This window comes from Dipodomys spectabilis, unplaced genomic scaffold (genome assembly GCF_019054845.1).
Source record: "Dipodomys spectabilis isolate Male_0828 unplaced genomic scaffold, ASM1905484v1 ptg000783l, whole genome shotgun sequence".
Taxonomy (NCBI): Eukaryota; Metazoa; Chordata; class Mammalia; order Rodentia; family Heteromyidae; genus Dipodomys; species Dipodomys spectabilis.
In genome coordinates, this window is record NW_024871460.1 from 6148799 (window position 1) to 6167848 (window position 19050).

Below are 19050 nucleotides of genomic sequence, written 5' to 3' on the forward strand. Positions count from 1 at the left end.
CTGTTTTGAAATGTAATCTTTAGGGCATCCATGTTGAAAGTTGGGTCCCCAGATACAACAGAGCAATGACTGAATTTTGGGGATTAAAGGTGAAAAGCCTAACTCTGTTTTCTTAGATCCTTTGCTTTGTTTGGCTTTTTAAATAACCTGTGAGGAAATTTATCTTTGCATTCAAAAATCAGAGAGGGTAGAACTCGGATTTCTCTGAATGAAGAAGGAAACAGCAAGTCCTGCCTCTCTTCTCTGTCTTTTGTACAGTCCTAGAAAGCTGTTTTTACTTTCTTTTTTTTTTTTTTTTTGAGCAATGTTTTAGTGATTCCTTTTCTCTCTTGGGAATTATTATACACACATACATATTCCTTTGCAGAATAAATACATATATATTGCAGAATATATACCACAAAAATATATACTTCAGAATATACATATACACACATATATAGGTATATATTACACATATATTCTGCAAAGAATTCCTAAAGCAATGATAGAACTTAAGAACTTCATTGTAAATCTTGAAGCATCTGTTGAACCTTGATAGCTTCTTTTAACATTTTTAATGTTTTTGTTGGTGTTTATTTCAAGTGTTCTTGGTTATTTGTTTGTATTTTGTTCTTCTGACCATGCTCCTCAATCTTTTAGAATATAAGGTCAGAATATGTCTCTACCAAGAAGTAAGGAGAATTTTCTTGCTCTTTTTCCCCCAATAAAGGGGGACCTCCGTCCCCTTCCACCCCTACCCCCCCTATCTTTTATTTGTCAGTTGTGGGCTTGAACTTGGGGCTTGGGTGCTGTTCCTGAGCTCTTTTGCTCAAGACTAATGCTCTACCACGTTGAGCCACAGTGCTACTTCCAGTTTTCCATGAGACTTTCCTGCCCAGGCTGGCTTTGAACTGTGATCCTCAGATCTCAGCCTCCTGAATGCTAGGGTTACAGGAGTAAGCTACCAGTGCCGGGCTTTCTTCCACCCTTTTTGAGATAGTCTTTCTAGTTATACCAGCATGGCCAGAACACATACTGTATGTAGCCCAGAATTGTCTTGAGCTCTTAATCCTCCTGCTTCTAAGTACTGAGACAGCAGTCATGTAATTCCAGTCCTCATTAGAAAGACACTTCTTGACCTTTACATTTTCTTTATCATTTACATTTTAGTTCTTATTTTCTGATGTTAATTCCCCAATGCATTTTTAGAAAGTACAGAAAGGTATAAAGAAGAAATTAGTTTTCTATCCGAATAAATGATTCATGCTGATAAAAATTGCAAGCTCTTTGCTATTACACAGTAACATATTGGATTGTTTAATCAGGAGTATTCTTGGTTGGGAGGCCTGGGAGAGGAGGAGTACCATGAAAGTACAGAGGATAAACATGGGCTTCGGAGGGGCAGGCTTCAGGCCACAGCCAGCTGGTGACCAGTCTTGGTCAGCTAGGTTACCTTGGGCAGAAAGGGATTGGATTTAGCCTTGCAGCTTTGGCCTGTTCCTCTCCTCTCCCCAGGGTTCCGTCCTGAGGGTACCTGAATTCAAAGCGGTTTCCGGGGATTCCTATTGCCAGATGTTAACATCAGCATGCATTTTGTAATACAATTTTGGGAAATGTAGCATCATGAATTGATACATTTGTACTTTTTTTTTTCATTTACAAAACCCCAGCTTATTCTGTTGTATGTGTGAATTATTGCTTGATATAGTTTCCCTGGAAATAGCAAGGCATTAGCTTTTCTAAGAAGTTGTTTGGATATGAATATACTAAGCTGAGTTGGTGAAATTAAAGTAAGTATAAAAATAGATCCTGTATTACAAGAAAGTGTCTTCTATGGGAACTGTCTCTTTCCTTCCTTTCTTCTTTTCTTTCTTTCTTTCATTCCCTCCCTCACTTCCTCCATTCCTCCCTTTCTTCATTCGTTCGCTCGTTCCTCCTTCCCTCCCTCCCCCTCTCTTTCTTTCTTTCTTTCTTTCTTTCTTTCTTTCTTTCTTTCTTTCTTTCTTTCTTTCTTTCTTTCTTTCTTTCTTTCTTTCTTTCTTTCTTTCCCTCCCTCCCTCTCTCCCTTCCTTCCCTCCTCTCTCTCTCCCTCCCTTCCTTACTTCCTTCCTCTTTCTTTCTCATCCTCTCTTTCTTTCTCATTCTCTCTCTTTCTCATTCTCTTTCTTTCTCATTCTCTCTCTCCCTCCCTTCCTTCCTTCCTCCCTTCCTTCCTTCCTTCCTTCCTTCCTTCCTTCCTTCCTTCCTTCCTTCCTTCCTTCCTTCCTTCCTTCCTTCCTTCCTTCCTTCCTTCTTTCTTTCTTTCTTTCTTTCTTTCTTTCTTTCTTTCTTTCTTTCTTGCTGTAGGATGATCAGCACATAATTTCAGCTCATCTCCCTGGGTATGCAGGAATAAACACTGGTTAGGGCATGTCAGACTTTGTTCATAAAGTAGAAGGATGATCTGGATTGAACCAGTGAGAGGCACTTGGAGCAGTCTAAGGTCCTTGTCTCTATGTCTTAATCCCAGAGAACTACAGGTTTGGATCAAACAGTAGCCATGAATGTGAGGTGAAGGTGTCACCACTCTTTGGTTCATGAAATCCACCAGTGCTCAGAGCCCCACAATCTGAGAGGTGATATGTGCAACTCCACCCCTGTCTCATCTGCCAACTGCAGAAGCTGTGATATATTTAGGGGAGGGATTTCTAGGTGTCCCAAGGGAGTCAGGAATCTTTTTTAGAGATTTGCAACCCAGGCATACATCTTTGAAATCATGGCTAGGCTCCCAAGATCCTAGATTCCCCATTTCTCCAAATTATGTGTTTCCACCAAAAAGAAAAATTTTCACTGGAGTTATAAAATATTCCTGAAGACTGGATGCCATGAAACCAGAAACAAACAGGCGACAATTCCCATATTATTTTGCTTTGGTGTGGTAGCAAACAACAGTTCTCTCTCATTTGCCTTTACAGTATTTCCTTCCTTTAAGTGAAAGAGAATTCTCATAGGCTTCTATTCAGCCTGACAGTTGTTACTCTAAGCTTGTGTGTGTGTGTGTGTGTGTGTGTGTGCGTGTGTGTGTGTGCACGTGTGCACACATGCAAGTGCACATCCTCATGTGCAGATACTGAGGTTTGAACTCAGGGCCTGGGTGCTGAGCTTTTTTATGTGTGTTAAATGTTAACTTAAAAAATTGTTATTTAAGGTGATGTACAGAGGGGTTACATAAGTCAGTTAAAGAGTTCATTTCTTTTTGAACAATGTCACTCCTTTCCTTGTTCTCTCTCAGTTTTTTTCCATTCCCACCCTACCCACAAGTTCTATAGTTCATTTTCAACACAGTGTCTAGTGAGCACCATGGCTGCATTAGTTCACCCTTTGTCCCACCGTTTCTGTGCCCCTCCTTACCTTCTCAAAAACAGCAACAAAGAAAATAAAAAAAACCCTCTTGTTTCCATTTCCTGGAGTTCATTTTGATAAATATTATTTTATATGATCAGATGCAAATAGCTATTGCATCTTTGTGATCCTCGTCTAAGACTATCTTCCCTTGGTCTTACTCTGTCTGAATGCCTGACATTTTTTGCTACTTGAGCTACTCAGGCTTTTTTTTTTTTTGATGGTTAATTGGAGCTAAGAGTTTCATGGACTTTCCTACCCAGGCTGGCTTCAAACCTCCATCCTCAAAACTCAGCCTCCTGATTAGTTAGGATTATAGGCATGAGCCACTAATGCCCAACCTCCTAGGTTGTTTTTAATGTTCCCAGGATAACTAGATTCCACTTATTTCCATTGTTGTTTAACAATAAAGACTGAAATTGACTGAAATTTATATTTACCAAATGCCACAACACTTTAAAGTTTTTTACACTCTAAACAGTCATTCATTAATCTGTAGATGAATCTTATGGACTAGAACATATTTATTCATATTTTAAAGGAAATTGAACCCCAGAGAGTTAAGCATAAATATTTGTTTAAAAAAGTAGGGGGAGGTTGGAGGAGGGATTAGGAAAGATTACAGAGGGGGTGAATTTGATCAAAGTACATTACATGCATGTGGAAACACTACAATGAAGAGCCTTTGTATAGTTAATTTATGCTAATTAGGAAAAGAAACTTGATAGAACCCCTTTTGGTTGTGACAGAAGCCAGGTTTAAATCCAGCCTGACTGGTAGCAGAGGCTGGATTCTGAACTCCCACATCTTGTGTCTCTCACTGATGCAGAAACTATAAATAATATTTTAAAAAGCCCTCATGAAAAGTGAGTTCACCTAACTTCCCCTAGAAACTTTCTCCTAAAATCTTGTTTACAAAAAAAAAAAAAAAAAAGAAAAAGAAAAAAAGCTACCTAAAAGATCCAGATTAAAAATGTGCCTTTTCTTCTCTTCTTCCTATACATCTAGTTTTAGGCAAACAAGAAAAGCTAGGTTCTAAGATTCTGACATCTGGGTGCAAATTGGGTCTCTCCTCTGTGAGGCTTTAGCAAGAGAGGAAACATATGGTCTCTTTCTGAATCCTTTGATGAGCAAAACCCTGCCACATGAGTGAAATGTTCAAAGCAGTTATCAGAAAATTCAGGTACAGAAGAGACTTCGAGATGAAATATAAGTTTTAAAACAAAATGTCACTAGAACCATAGCAGAGATTTTGAGAGCTTTAACAGAGAATGTATTGAATAACATTCATGGAAATAGTGATTCTGACTTCCAGATGTGAGAAAAAAAATGGTTGCAAATAATGTGAAATTTATGGTGCGGTGTGAGTAGGGTATAAAATATCAGATCTAATATAGTTTAAAACCTTCCCCCGCTTCTTTAACCAAAACTCAGAACACATTATAAGCTTCTTATATTTTCCTTATTAGCTATGGATTACAGCCACCAAGCAAGGGGTGAGAGCTGGAACATTCTTTTGGTCTGTGTAAGTCATTTTTGTTTTGTCAATGTTTATAAAATTACAGTTTTGATTCAATGTATGAAACATCACTTCAGTATGTAAAAATATCAAACTTTAGAGTGTTTGCTGATTCTTAATAACTTTCTGGGTATTTTTCTGAGGCCATTTCTCTGTCCATCCTCTCATTTCTCTCTGTCTCTCTTTGTCTTTTCTCTGTCTCTCTGTCTCTCTCCTTTTTATTTTGCTCGTTAAATGAAGGTTTTCTTTTCTTCTATCATCCTTCACTCTCACCCTTCCTCTTTATGGGATTTTTGTTAACTTGCTATCTTGGGAATGTATATTTCTTTAAGATATTTTAATGTTGTAGCTTGGATGATCATTTTCTATCAACACATTACAACATGCCATCTTTATTTTGGTTCACAGATTTAAAAATCAAGTGTGGTTTCAGGTATCTGGGGAGCGGATGGAGTGGTCTAGAGGTTGGAAGTTCCAGACAGGAGACCTGGGTGGGGAGGCTTCCGTTTGTCCCCCCCCCCCCATGTTCCCACCAAACAACCACGACTTCCATAATAGCAAGGGACCATTTCTTACCTCTATAGGAGTGATAGGGGATTAGTAGTCACAATTTGAATTTTTACCTTTGTAGAAGTGATAGGAGCTTTGTAGTCAAAGTTTATAAGGCTTAATAAAATTGTTAATATAATTGTCAATAAAATGGTTAACACATTGATTCTTTTTAAGGCTCCTTAGTAAAGAAAGGAATATGTTTTACCTTTCATGGAGATTTTTATTCCCACCAAGATGTTCTTTCCATCCTTTTCTTTTTTAACTACCTAAAGCTGTTTCCCTGTTCATCTTTTATACTTTAACAAACATCTGATTATTCTCTAATGGCAGTGTGCTTAGAGCAATCACAGGTTCAGATTAATCCAGAATGGAACCATCTATATTCTCCAAATTTAGAAACAAAGGTAGCTTTTTTCAGATTTGAAGGGCTAAGTTGAAATTGGTTGGATGATTTGAAGCTAAGACAGAGTATGCCTTTAACAGTATTTTTTTAAAAAGAGGTTTTTGAGTTGAGAAATAAGCAAGGATATGTTAGAAATGACACTGCTTAATGTAGGCAGTGTGCTGATTACTAATTTAATCTTACACATTGCCTTTTAACCCTTGAGGGTCACCAATGCTTATATAGAAGGGATTTTTTTCGGCCCTCACAACTCATTTTTTTTTTCTGGCAGAATGGAGAGGAGCCAACAGCATAATTAATACTTAGTCCTCACCCTACCCCCTGAAACTGCTGCAAGGCTTCCTTGAAAAGGCCCCAGTGTTCTGGTTTCAAATGACAATTTTCTCCACCCATTTGAATCCCCTTATAAGAAGCTGGCTTTGTGTGCTCCAAAGATGTCAGGAGTTTTGCTTTGCTTCTCAGACTATTATCTCTATATTCTGGAAGTGACTTGTATTCATTTAATTTCTTTCCTCTGTCCCCTCTTGGAACTTTTTATAACTTTAAAAAAATGTGTAATCATACTTCCAGTAGGCTAAGAACATCCATGCCTAGGAAATCTACAGAGTAAATTCTGGAAAAAAATTGAAATTTAAAACTAGATCCAAACTTTAGTCTTATATTTTGCAGACCACCATTTTTAGTGTGGTTTTAGATGGCAAGCAAGAATTATATTCTTGTTTTTAAATGACAGTACTTTATTCCAGTCATTTTCAGTGGATGCGCTATAACTTTCTTTACGTGAATTACCCTCAGTTCACATTCAAAGGCTGTGATGCTCAGCTATGAGTGTTTAGATTCAATCTAGTCTGGGTCTGCTGCTCATGAGAGTACTGACCTTGGAAAAGTGATTTAATCACTCAACAAACCAATGACCTCATTGCAGTACCTTCATCAAAGAGTATTGTAAAACAGAGTAAGTTATTATTTGTTTATTATGGGTATTTATTTTTAAATTATTTATAATTTATTATTTAATATGCTCATTAGGGCACTTGGTTAACAGAGAACAGCCAAATCATGGTATTTTTTTTAAATTTACATTTCTTTCAACATTGACTAAAGAATGTCTATATATCCTAAGGTAATTTGTTCCCTGTTGTCACTAAATACTTTACCTAGTTCTTCTTTTCCCCCTTTTTCTGAGGACATCTTGATAAGTTTCACATCAGTCAGGTGGTAGACATAGTGATGTGGACTGATTTTTTATTTTTTTTTAGCCTGCACCCTGCCTTCCTTGGGTCAAATTTATTTGTGTTGTCTCTAAATAGTATCTGAAGCATTTATGTCTAATGTGCATGTCATTTTAATCTGTGAGATTATTTCATGAAGGTACGTAGGATTCCTAGGAATCTTATTGACTACCTTTTCCAACTCCTCATTTCAAAGATTAGAAAACTAAGACCCTGAGTAGTTTAAAAGTGTTTAAAGGTTCATACCTAGGGGACACTCAGACCTCCTTTGCATCTTATTACACACACACACACACACACACACACACACACACACACACTCCACCCCTGCCCACCACCTTCTTATCGTTCACAAGAAGAGGAGAGATATTTCCACATCAGAGTCCTTTTGGTGAAAGTATCTCAAATCTTTTATTTGTGTTTACAAACATACTTGGAATGCAAACACCTGCATAAATGGATCATCTTTGTCGGACTATAAATCTTGCACATGATGGTAAAAGCGAACATTTTTCTAAACTCCTTTTATGTACAAGGTACCATAGTAAGCACTTTACACGTATAATCTCTCTTTAATTTTTGCAACAGCCTTATGAGTAGGTGCCATTATTATTATTTTGCAGAGGCACAAAATGGGAGACTTGTCAAAGTCTCACTATCAACACCATCTGCAGGACCCAGAATTGATACTCAAGCATCTTGCCTCTGAGCTGGTGTCTTTAATTCTCTATTAAGTATTCTGTTCATCAAGGGTGTTAAAGGAAGGGCATTCTGACCTAGAGACAATTTTATTAGCTTGTATTTTTCCATTAGCATTAGGAGTGGGTTCATCAGAATCCATACTTGAGGCTTAACAAAACCTATCAGCAGCTTTCAAGTAGATAGAGATATAAGGTTAAAATGAAAAGGCTACAGCATTGTTGGGTTTTTATAAGTTAGGAAAGAATTCAAGATATGCAATTCTAATTATTGTATTCAGATAGAAAGGAATTTCTAAGGCTGGAGAATTAAATTCCAGAAGCAATTAATCTGGCTTTGGTAGGCCTATTCCTAATGCAATAATAGGATATAATAAACAGGGTCATGTTTATTCAGTAACAGTGGAATAAGTCTTCATCAGTACTCACTTCATGGTGAACATGACTCTGTGGTCTTATATTACAGCTCTAGGTGGGAAGGATACAATGAGAAATCTGCAAGGAGAAAGAGATAGAGCTGGCGTGAGGAGTTGGGTGGAGACGGAGCTTCTGCAAGCTCTAGCTGTATACCACAGCTCAGAGGACTTAGCGGTCTTCTAGCTCTCTTATGTCTAGCGAGAGTAAAGCTATAAAGAGCTCACCCAGTGTCCCCCAATGATCCTTCTTTACCATCATCAAGCTTGTGTTTGAATTCATTCTAAACTTGTCTGTAATGTCTGATCTTGTGTGGGAGAGCAGAAAAGCATCTTGTGGTTTTTGTTTTTTTTAAGAAAGAGTGAACAAAATAGCATAATGAAACCCACCAAAAACTTTTTTAAAAAGAGGAAGGAAGAGTAAGAAACGTTAAGAAGATTATACTGTTTGGAGGCTATATTAGTTAAGCAATATTCACCAGTTTGGTTTAGTATAGAATAGTTCAGTCCTGGGAAGATTTTTCTTTTTTTTAATCAGTCGTGGGGCTTGAACTCTGGGCCTGGGCGCTATCCCTCAGCTCTTCAGCTCAAGGCAAGCGCTCTACTACTTGAGCCACATTGCCACTTCCGGTTTTCTAATGGTTTATTGGAGATATCAGGGAGTTTCCTGACCGGGCTGGCTTTGAACCGAGATCCTAAGATCTCAGCCTCCTGAGTAGCTAGGATTACAGGTGTGAGCCACCGGCACCTGGCCAAGATTTTTTTTAAATTTTAATTTTTTGCCAGTCCTGGGGCTTGAACTCAGAGTCTGGGCACTATCCCTCAGCTTCTTTTGCTCAAGGCTTACTTTCTACCACTTGAGCCACAATGCCTCTTCTGGCTTTTTCTGCTTCTGGGGAACTGAGGAATCGAACCCAGGGCTTCATGGCTGCTAGGCAAGCACTTGACCACTAAGCCACATTCCCAGCCCTGGAAAGTTTTTTTCTTAGATAAATTTTGACTTAGTCATTTGTACTGTGAAAGCATCATCACATTCAAGAGGACAAACCTATCCATCACATTTATTCATTCATTCATTTTTCTGGAATACATTTGATCCATGTACAAGATATACATGTTTTAACTATTGTTATGAAGCCTCTATGTACAATTAATGTATGCTAATAGAAAACAAAAAACATAAAATTTCCCACCAGTATAATATTGCTTGCCCTGGAGTATCCTAATGTCAATCAACCCAGCATGCAGTACTGTTTTGGTAGCGAAGAGCTCTTAATGCCTGTGCCAGGCTTAGGGTAATTATATTCCAACCGAGGAATGAGAATTGAACACAAAAGTCATTGTAGAGGAAGATTATACTCTTTTTTTCAGTCTCATAATTACATGTGCCCATTCTTGATAGATTTTTATAGAGCTAGAAGAGAATTTCAAGAATGCCTTCTTTAACTCATTATTTTATAGAGGAGGAACTTAAAGATTAAGGTTAGATAATTTTTTTTAAAGTCATGGGTATTTGGAGGCAGAATAATATGATCTTTATGACTTTTAATAAAATGAGGTATTTTTTTAAGTACTAGTCAGTGTGCACGCCCCTTATTTGACTAATTTTCTTTTGTCTTGGCCACCGAGCCAGGTGGTGTACTTTTACTGTTCTCTTTATTTTACTGATGAAGCTGAAGGAGGTCAAGGTTTAGAGGTTAACAGACATGACAAGAGGCAGATTGAGGATGGATGTTCTGTTGTGTCTTCTACACAGCCATTGGCAGACCCACAAAACCACAGCCATTCTGAAGTCAGGATCCCTTCTGCTTATAGTGGCGTCTCTGATCAACAAGCACAGGTTCCTTATTTTGACCATGAATCAGAATTTCCAGTCTAGTTTTCTCTGGAAGGAGTTGAGCAATCTCCTATATTGCAAATGCAAATAGAAGTTTAAACACTAATTCCAAAGGAGGTTTTTTACTACAATGAAATGAAAACAGATGGTGGTAAATAAAGAGCATTTGGCCAGGGAGCAAAAAGCAAACACTCGTCAAGCCTGAGTTTGTGGAAATGCAACCTAATAACATGCTTTGCTTGTTGTGACCCTACAGTTCCATCCCTCACGAGCGGAGAATATTAACCATCCTGCAGTGGCTGACGCTGCCAGACAATGAGAGGTATTTGTTCTCTCTTCTTTCTTCAGTATATTTCCACCATAGGTTAGAGTTGGGTGAAAAGTTAAATGGACTGTAAAATAGAAGCACAGCCAAGGTTTGGTGTTATGAAAAGTTTTGTGGTTATTAGTCTTAAGCATTGTTTCCCTAAGAAGGCTTTGGTTATTGTGAACCATTTAATTGCATGGATTACTACAACTGGTAATTCTGGCCACTGCAGAAGAGCTGAAGAGACTTTCTGGCTTTAATAAATGAACGATCAGCATTTCAAGGATTGGAGAGCATTACAACTCACTTTTCACCTGAATAAAGATAGTTCTTTCAGGCTGCAGATTTTATGGCCCAGACAAACTATCCCTAGGCTCTGTTGCCTTGAAAAATCAAAAGTCTGAATACATTTTTAAATTTCCTTTTGTGACTTTTGATTCCAGGAAGGGGTACAGGAAGAGTAGAGGTAGTAGACAGAAGGAATGGGCATGGAAAAAGAGAAACTTTCCATGGTAATACCAACAGATGGGAGATTAACTAAACTTGAGGGATTTTTTTTTTAATGTGTAGGGATATTTGATATTTTTTTGTTATATGTGGTCTGGTGAGATTCTGAACCTGCCAATTTCTCCATAGGCCTTCAGTCTATGCTTTCTATTCTGAGCAACCGGATTTCTCTGGACACAAATATGGTCCCTTTGGCCCTGAGGTTAGTGATTTATCATCTGTCTGAGGAGAACCTGTGTACCGGGGGACTAACTGATCTGATCTTATTTCAGGATCTGTACAAAGTCTTTGAGAATGTTTGTATCTATGAGGTTTACACACAGTCTAATAATTATAAAACTAAAAATATATGTAAAAATGGTAAAGGTACTTGTTTCTCTTACAGGAACTCCATCTCAGTTTGCTTTGATAAGCAAAACATAGTCTAAATTTGGGATCAATTCAGAGGAGTAAGGGGAGCATGGCAGTCTTGCTGCCCTCTGTCCTGAGGTGAAGGATTCAGAGAGGGTGGCATTGGCCATCAGCTAAAAGCAATCTCCAGATGAAACCTTCAGTACCAGAGTATAAACTCAGTATCAGCCCCCTTAAAAGGATGATGCAGTTTGGAGAGATAGATTAGTTAAGCAGTAGTCGTCTCTTTGGTAAATTTTGATTTAGTCACTTAGCCTCTGGAAGCATCATCACATTCAAGAGCCATGAGTCTATCCATCACATGCATTCATTCATTTTCTGTGCAGTGCTGGGGCCTTGTTCTCTCACTTGGCATTCTAGTGCTCTACTACTCGAACCACATCTCTACTTCCCCTTGATGCTTATTAATTGGAGATAAAAATCTCACTGACTTTCCTTCCCAGACTGACTTCTAATCTCAATCCTTAGATCTGTCTCCTGAGTAGCTAGGATTACAGGCGTGAGCCACCAGCACTTGCCTTATCTGTCACTTCTAAAAGTAAAAATAAATCTGTGATCGAGAGAAACATATACTTGGATGAATCCTCTTTGCAGGGCTGTATGACATATTTCTTTTTATTATATGCTCAGCATCATAGTAGAAGACAATCTGTTTGTAAGGTAGGAGCCAGTATAACTTCATACTCAGAAGATGGGGAAGTAATGGCTGTATTTCATTATGTTTGTCTTTCATCTTGGATGGAAATCTTCCCAGCATTTCAACATAGAGCCTTTTAAAATATGATGAAGCCTACCAGTCTTAACTTCTAATTTTAAAAAGTTTTTTCACTTTTCTTCCATGACAGGAATAATGGGGTCTATATTAATAAAATAAGATCGTGATTTCAGCTGAGAAATTATTAAAAAAAATCTCTTTCCTGATGGATGCTGTCTCTAATTCTCCAATAACCTATGATAACAATGTTGCCTGAACTCTCCTTTAGCAGAAGGATGAGTTACACACGTTGATAAACGTATCTAGGTATAACTATTTTTGGCTAAATTTTAGCATGTCTAAACAAAGACAATAGATGCGATGGATTCATAAGGATTTCTGAATGCTTTAACATTTAATTCGGTGGTTGATGATTTTTTAAGTACCCCAAACCAATAGATATGTGAAACCATTCTTAGTTTGTCTTAAATCACTGAGGTCCTATAAATCCAAGGCTCTTTTCCTCTCCCTTTGATGTTTAACCAGGGTTGCATGATTATGAAACACCAATGATAAAACAAGATAAACATCTGCACACAAGAAACACAAATCTTATTTTGCCAGGAAGAAAACCAAAGCAAGAATGGCTGTTTTATCTTTAGGATGACTTTCTTTGAGATTAATCTTTTAAAGTGAACAAAAGGAACCACATTTTATTAAAATATAAAAAAAAAAAAAAGATCCCCACAGAACACCTAAAGCAGTTCCATGTGCTCTTTGTAAAAGTTCAACTTTGCTAGAATAATAGCTCTTAAGAGATCCTGAGGGGAGAGAGAAAAGAAATTGGTATTGGCTTTAGCTATTTTTTTTAAACTAAAGGCTGGGTGCTGATTCAAATGCATTGTACGCATAAACTGACACGTTGACTTGAAACCCCTTAGCACCACTACATAAAGATAATGATAACAAAACAACAACAAAACTAAAGACTGACACTTGAAAAACTGTGGGGCTGCGCTAGCTGCTCAGAACTTCTGATCCCCAGATTACAATCCTTCCAATAAAAACATTTAACCCTCCTTCAGCCCAGAGAATAAGCGAAGTGGTCCATGAAGAACTTGCTCAAATCACATACAGCATTTTGTTTTCTTTATGACCAAAGTTGGCTTTTAACAACACAGATGAGGTATAATTTGCCTTATACCTTAAGTTATAGGGCTTCATAATATCCGTTTTTTTTAATCAAGAGCATCTCTAGATTAGCTATTGAAAGTCTATATATATGTTATAATTAAGAAACCATGTTTTAAATAAATACTATACAATGAATAAATGAAGTACAATACGGAGTGCTTTAATGAGTTGTTATACCAGTTTCTATGTTCTGGGATGCTCACTTACTAAAAGTACTTTTGAATTAAAGGTTGAATTTTCCAGGTTTTATGTTATGTTCTTTTTTGTTACTGTTGTTGGCTGTTGGGCTTGAACTCTCAGGGCTTAGAGACTGTCTCTGAGCCTCTTTGTGCTCAAGGCTAACACTCTGCCACTTGAGCCACAATGCCACTTCTGGTTTTTGAGATAATTGGAGAAAAGAGTCTCACAGAGACTGGAAGCCTGGGCTGGCTTCAAACTGGGAGCCTCAGATCTCAGTCTCCTGAGTAGCTAGGATTACAGGCGTGAGCCAACAGCACCCGGTCTTTTATGTTCTTTTTAGTACTAATACTTCTTGCAACAGGAATTTTGTCATATAACTAGCATGTAAATACTCTGAATTCATTTTCTTCTTGTAAAGGAAGGGATAGCTTCAGATTTCAACTAGTTCTCATCCTGATCTAGAGAACTTTTTTACCCTAAAATCAAACCAAATGAAATAGTTTACTTTTTCTTTTTAAAATATATGTGTGTGGCCATCCTGGGGCCTGGGCACTGTTACTGAGCTTCTTTTGCTCAAAGCTAGCACTCTATCACTTGATCCAAAGCTCCACTTCCAACATTTTTGATAGCTAATTGGAGATAAGCATTTCATGGACTTTCCTGCCTGGGCTGGCTTTGAACCATGATCCTCAGATCTCAGCCTCCTGAGTAACTAGGATTATAAGTTGAGCCGCCAGTGCCCAGCTAAAATAATTTATACTTTTATACTACAAAACTAAAGCAAGCCAGCAAAACCTGTCTTCTATCACAGACTAAGTGACTTACATACATAGATAGCCTACATCATCATGTACTTTCTCTTTATTAACTAAATTAAATTGTTGTGTTACTAATTTAAAATATTCACTCATTTTCATGAAATGGCCAGAAGAGGATGGAAATTGAAGAAAAAATGAAGAATCTCCATGATCCTTAACTCTGTACATTTTATTGTGCATAAAGATTATACATACGAGGTCAAGGATAAGTCTAAAAACTAGCAACATGTTGTCTTTGACATGTCATGAAAGATAACTTATATCTGAAATTCCACTGAAATGTGTCTAGCATGTTATAGTAAGATGAATTCATTTGAAGTTTATGCTTGATTTGCTTAATCTTTGAGTACTTTCTTTTCAGGATGAGTCTCAAAAGTTTTTAAGTGAGATGACCAAATATGGGGCTTCAAGAACTGGTATATAGCTCCTGGTTTCATAGTGTAATGGTGAATGTTCAAAAATATGCTTGCTTTTTATCATTGGCACAATCTTCTCTTTGACCTTCTATGCTTTCTCTGTGACCTCTTGTTCGGCTGTTCTTCTGGGTCCAGAGGCAGAGCTTTGGCTGGCTAGCCCCTATCTTTAGATGGCAAAGAACCCTTCTGAAAAGCAGGGAAATTTCGCCACTTGGTCTCCCATCCTCTTAATAACCTCAGGCTTAAACCTCTAAAATCAGGCTACAGTATGGCTTGTCAGTGAAAATACATGCATTTATAATCTACTGGATGAAAACCCAGTTTGCCTAAACCCTGTTACTTCTGTGCCTCTAACCTGCTGTAATCCGAAAGGCTCGCCCAGGGAGCATTTGGAATGTTGAAGTTTCTTGCAAGTGGCCTAGTGTTTGATGGGCAGATCTGAGCACTAGCAGAATGTACTTGGTGACCATGAAATGGGAAAATTCCTCTTTTTTTTTTTTTTTTTTTGCTTTTCTTGCTCATGAAGTTTTGCCTAAAACTAGAAGCATTCAAACCAAACCAAACCAAAGTCTATGGGGCTGGGTCTTCTGATGGCTTGGCCGGAGAAAGAGGTTGAGACAGAAACAGAGCAGTCCTTGGCAGTTGCTTGCCCTGGAAACAGTGCAACCGCATGGCAGAAATTCCGCATGGCATCCGTCGTGGATGCACTAACATGGTTCCCCTCCTGCCCCTGCCTGCATCCCAATGGCTCTTGGAACAGCCGTACCAAGAGAGGAAGCAGCTAGACAGACAGCAAGGCTTGCTGCTTGAATTCACCTTTGCACCATCAACAAATCAGGGGCGGTGTTATTTATTCATTTTTGTCTCCAGCATTTGGGGACAAACTCAGTTTTTACATCAGATTTTACCCTCTGGATTTTTCAAACAAAACTTACGGCACCCTCATTCTACCAAATAGAAGGGTGTCAGATAGCAAGGGGACACGTAGGGCCTTTGGTGATTTATGTACCATAACGAAGAGATCCTGATGACTTTCCACAACATACATTAGAGTTCCTCTATACTGGAAGGTTCTCTTGTCAGCAAGAAGAGCAGTCTCCTGCTGAAAGACCTAATTTGTGCACGGACCAAGGAAGGATGCATATTATTTATTTTATTCCATCCTTGGTTTTACGTCCTCCCCCCCACCATAATCCTTGTCCACAAAGGTGGCAGTGCTCTGATATATTTGATAATGTGAACAAAGAGCTCTCCTTCAGTTTCTGCAGTAGAACCACTCATACAACTGCATTCTCATCTGCTGATGATCAAGGGTCTAGTATTCAGTTTAGTTGTCAGCTAGTAGTCAATACATGGAGTGCTTTTCATAACCTAGGACTAGCCAGAAAAGCAGGAATTACAGAATACAGAACTTCTGTAATGTCACCTCAGTGTAACCACAGCGGGTTTCTTAGCTGCAAGAAGCTCACAGGACAGGACTCACTTAGAAGGTTTCTCGCTACAGAGATCCTTGAGTATCCTCTCATTCTTGCTGAAAGAACCTTAGCTTTTCAAAGGCTCTGCTGACCCTAGATGGGAAAGTATGAGCTTTATCACATGACCTAGAGGGACAGACGACTTCTGAGTCCAGACATCTCTATCCGCCAGTACAGGAGAGTAGTTATGGTTCACCTCTTACTCCGGCTAAGAGACCTAAGAGGAAAGTTGCCCCTAAGAGGAGACAGGAAAGACCAGTTGCTCCTCCAAAGAAAAGAAGAAGAAAATTACATAGGATGGATCATTATACAGCGGAAACTCGTCAGGACAAAGTAAGTTTTATCTATTGTTCCAAAGCTTTACGGTGGGCAGGTTGGAGTTGAAGATTTCCTTTCCGCACTTTGGTCTGATAAGTACTTTTGGCTAGATAAGTGGTAGAAAAAATTCATGTGCATTGTCCTTGGCCTGGACTCCAGGAACATCTGGTACTAAAGAGGTTTTATATGATGCGCAAAAATCCTGAACTTCTGGCACAATAGAAAGAAGGAGGTGTTTAATTTCTTTAGGGTTTGTTGACCCACACTAGTATTGACATTTAGGTTGGAGTGACTCTTAAAAGGCCTACTGGTTTTACTCATAATTTCACACAGAATCAGTCATGATGGTTTTATTGGTGTTGGTTTTGAGAATAACCCACAGGTAGTGTGGCCACCCTTAAAGCAATGTAGATTAGAACTCAATACAAAGTTGACTTAGGTTAGAGGTCTATACTTTCACAGATTAGAATGGGTCTTGGAGTATGACAAGAGAATAAATAGATAAGATCCGGAAAATAATTAGCAGATAGAGTTGTATATGTTTTCTTCTAGTGGCATGGGTCATGTTTACTCTTTCCAGTACTTTCCAAGGCGCCTTTGGTTGTTACTCTTCTTGAGACCTTCAAATGCTTGTGAGGTGGTGCCTTATGAATGTCTGAACTCATCCCTGAGGAGCAGGGTCTCAGTTTTACCTGGTTGTCTTGCTGAGTAATGGAAAAGTCAGTACCGAGAGTTGACATGTGTTATTCATTTTGACTTCTTTGTCTAGACCAGGATATTGTAGGAAAGCATGGTTTTCTCCGAAAATAAATACAACTTAGTTCCACATCTGTTACTTCCTTCTAATGACACTGTCTCATTCTGATGTTTTTTAAGTTGTGATTTGCTCCTTGGGATAGAATTTAAAATCTATCTAAAGAAAAAAGAAGTTGCCACCTGATTTCTCTGATGGAATGAATAATCTGAGGTGATGTTAATGGCAGCTAATAGTATACATCTGAGTAAAAATGATATTCATATCTTTTCTGGTATTAGCTATGTTGGAGGGATTTCTGTGGTTGTTAGCACAGCTGTAGAACTCATTTCAAGTGCTATCAAGTGTTTGTTCCATAATGAGGTTTGTTCAAATCTTTCCCCTGCACAGTTAGAGAGGAGGTTGAGAAGGGGGTGTGTATATGGGACACTTGTGTTAGAGGCTTCTATTTGAAGAAAGATGAGAGCTGGATTTTTATTTCTTAAGCTTTGAAAGTTGTTTTTCAGAAAAGTCAGTTTTGCATTTCATTAGACTTAAATAAGAAGCCTTCTAGAACAAACCCAGTAGTTCATTTTTTTAAGATTCTTATCTCACTCAAAATCAGATGGAAAGATAATTTGAGGACTAGTAGCTGGTTCCTTCCATTCATAATCTATTGCCCTTAGAAGTTGACAGGTTAAGTTCTTTGGGCCATCTACGATGTTGTGATTTATGACCCAGTGCAAGGTCACATGATTTGACCCTCGGAACTGCCTTTGATTCACAGAGCACATCCTCTTACCATAGTCCACAGTCTGATGCGATTTTCCATAGGGAGAAGGCCCTGAAATTCTCTGGCTGACTTCCTGTTTATCCTCACAACTCTTGCTTTTAGAGCATGGTGTTACATTTGAGAAAAATAATTTAATCTCCAAAACAGAATTTTTCTTAGTAATACTTGTGATCTTTTTATATCAAAAAATCTTGAAAGGGACTGGATGAGGGATGTTAATGCTTTTGAAAGAATAAAGTACTTACATCTGATTTCCACATATACACAAACTAATGAAGACAGAGTAATCATCCCTAGACAAAGCTCTGCCTCTGGGCCTAAAGTTTTCTTTCCAGAATGCTCTGAGGGTAGAAGATCTGTGGAAACGGAAAGGTAAAAATAAATAAACAAGTAAGTAAAAATGGAAAACAACAACAAAAAAAACCTGAGAGGACAAAGTTGTTCTCTCTTCCAGATGACAAATCCTCTGAGGGAAATTGACAAAACCATGGGCCAATTAATGGATGGGCTGAAACAACTCAAGCTGCATCGGTGTGTAAACGTCATCTTTGTTGGAGATCACGGTAAAGCTGTATTTCTTTCTTTGCTAATAAGATAAATAGAGATTTCCGAAAGTATTGAGGAGAGGAACCTTTTCCTTCAGAATTCAAGATTCTGTTCTTTGGTTGTCATATGTGTGTGTGTGTGTGTGTGTGTGTGTGTGTGTGTGTATCCCTGTTCACGCATGTGTGTGTGGCTTGGCTGGCATTCTATCACTTGAGCCATACCTCCAGCCCATCTTTTGGCTGGTTATTTTGGAGATGGAATCTCTCAGACTTTCCATCCAAGCTGGGTTTGAATTTTGATTCTCTGGATCTCAGCCTCCTAGGTAGCTAGGATTATAGGTGTTAGACACTGACATCTGGATCAAGGTTCTATTCTTTACTTCCTCTTCCCCATCTTCAGGATAAGGAAAAAAATAGGTCATGATTCAAAAGTATGAGAGAACTCAAGCTGGAGGCATGGATAGAGTGAAAGTGATAAAGTGAATGTGTAACTTGTGCCGACAAAAAAACAAAACAAAACAAAACCAAAAACGAGACCAAACAACAACAAAAAAACCTAAAAACCCAAACCCCAAACAAATGAAAAAAAGTCCTACCAAGACAAATAAAAACCATCAAGCAAAAAAGCTAACAACTGTATGA

General features: G+C 38.3%; 1 protein-coding gene across 8 annotated transcripts in view; it reads left to right on the forward strand.

The window, feature by feature from the left end:
* Positions 1-19050, forward strand: part of Enpp2 (ectonucleotide pyrophosphatase/phosphodiesterase 2) — a 104074-nt gene that overhangs the window by 49409 nt on the left and 35615 nt on the right. For all 8 annotated transcript variants that reach the window (XM_042672939.1, XM_042672937.1, XM_042672941.1 and 5 more), the window contains exons 9-12: positions 4833-4888; positions 10274-10339; positions 10961-11033; positions 18318-18426. In XM_042672939.1, the coding sequence (XP_042528873.1) occupies positions 4833-4888; positions 10274-10339; positions 10961-11033; positions 18318-18426 (304 nt within the window). The remainder of the gene's footprint in view (positions 1-4832; positions 4889-10273; positions 10340-10960; positions 11034-18317; positions 18427-19050) is intronic.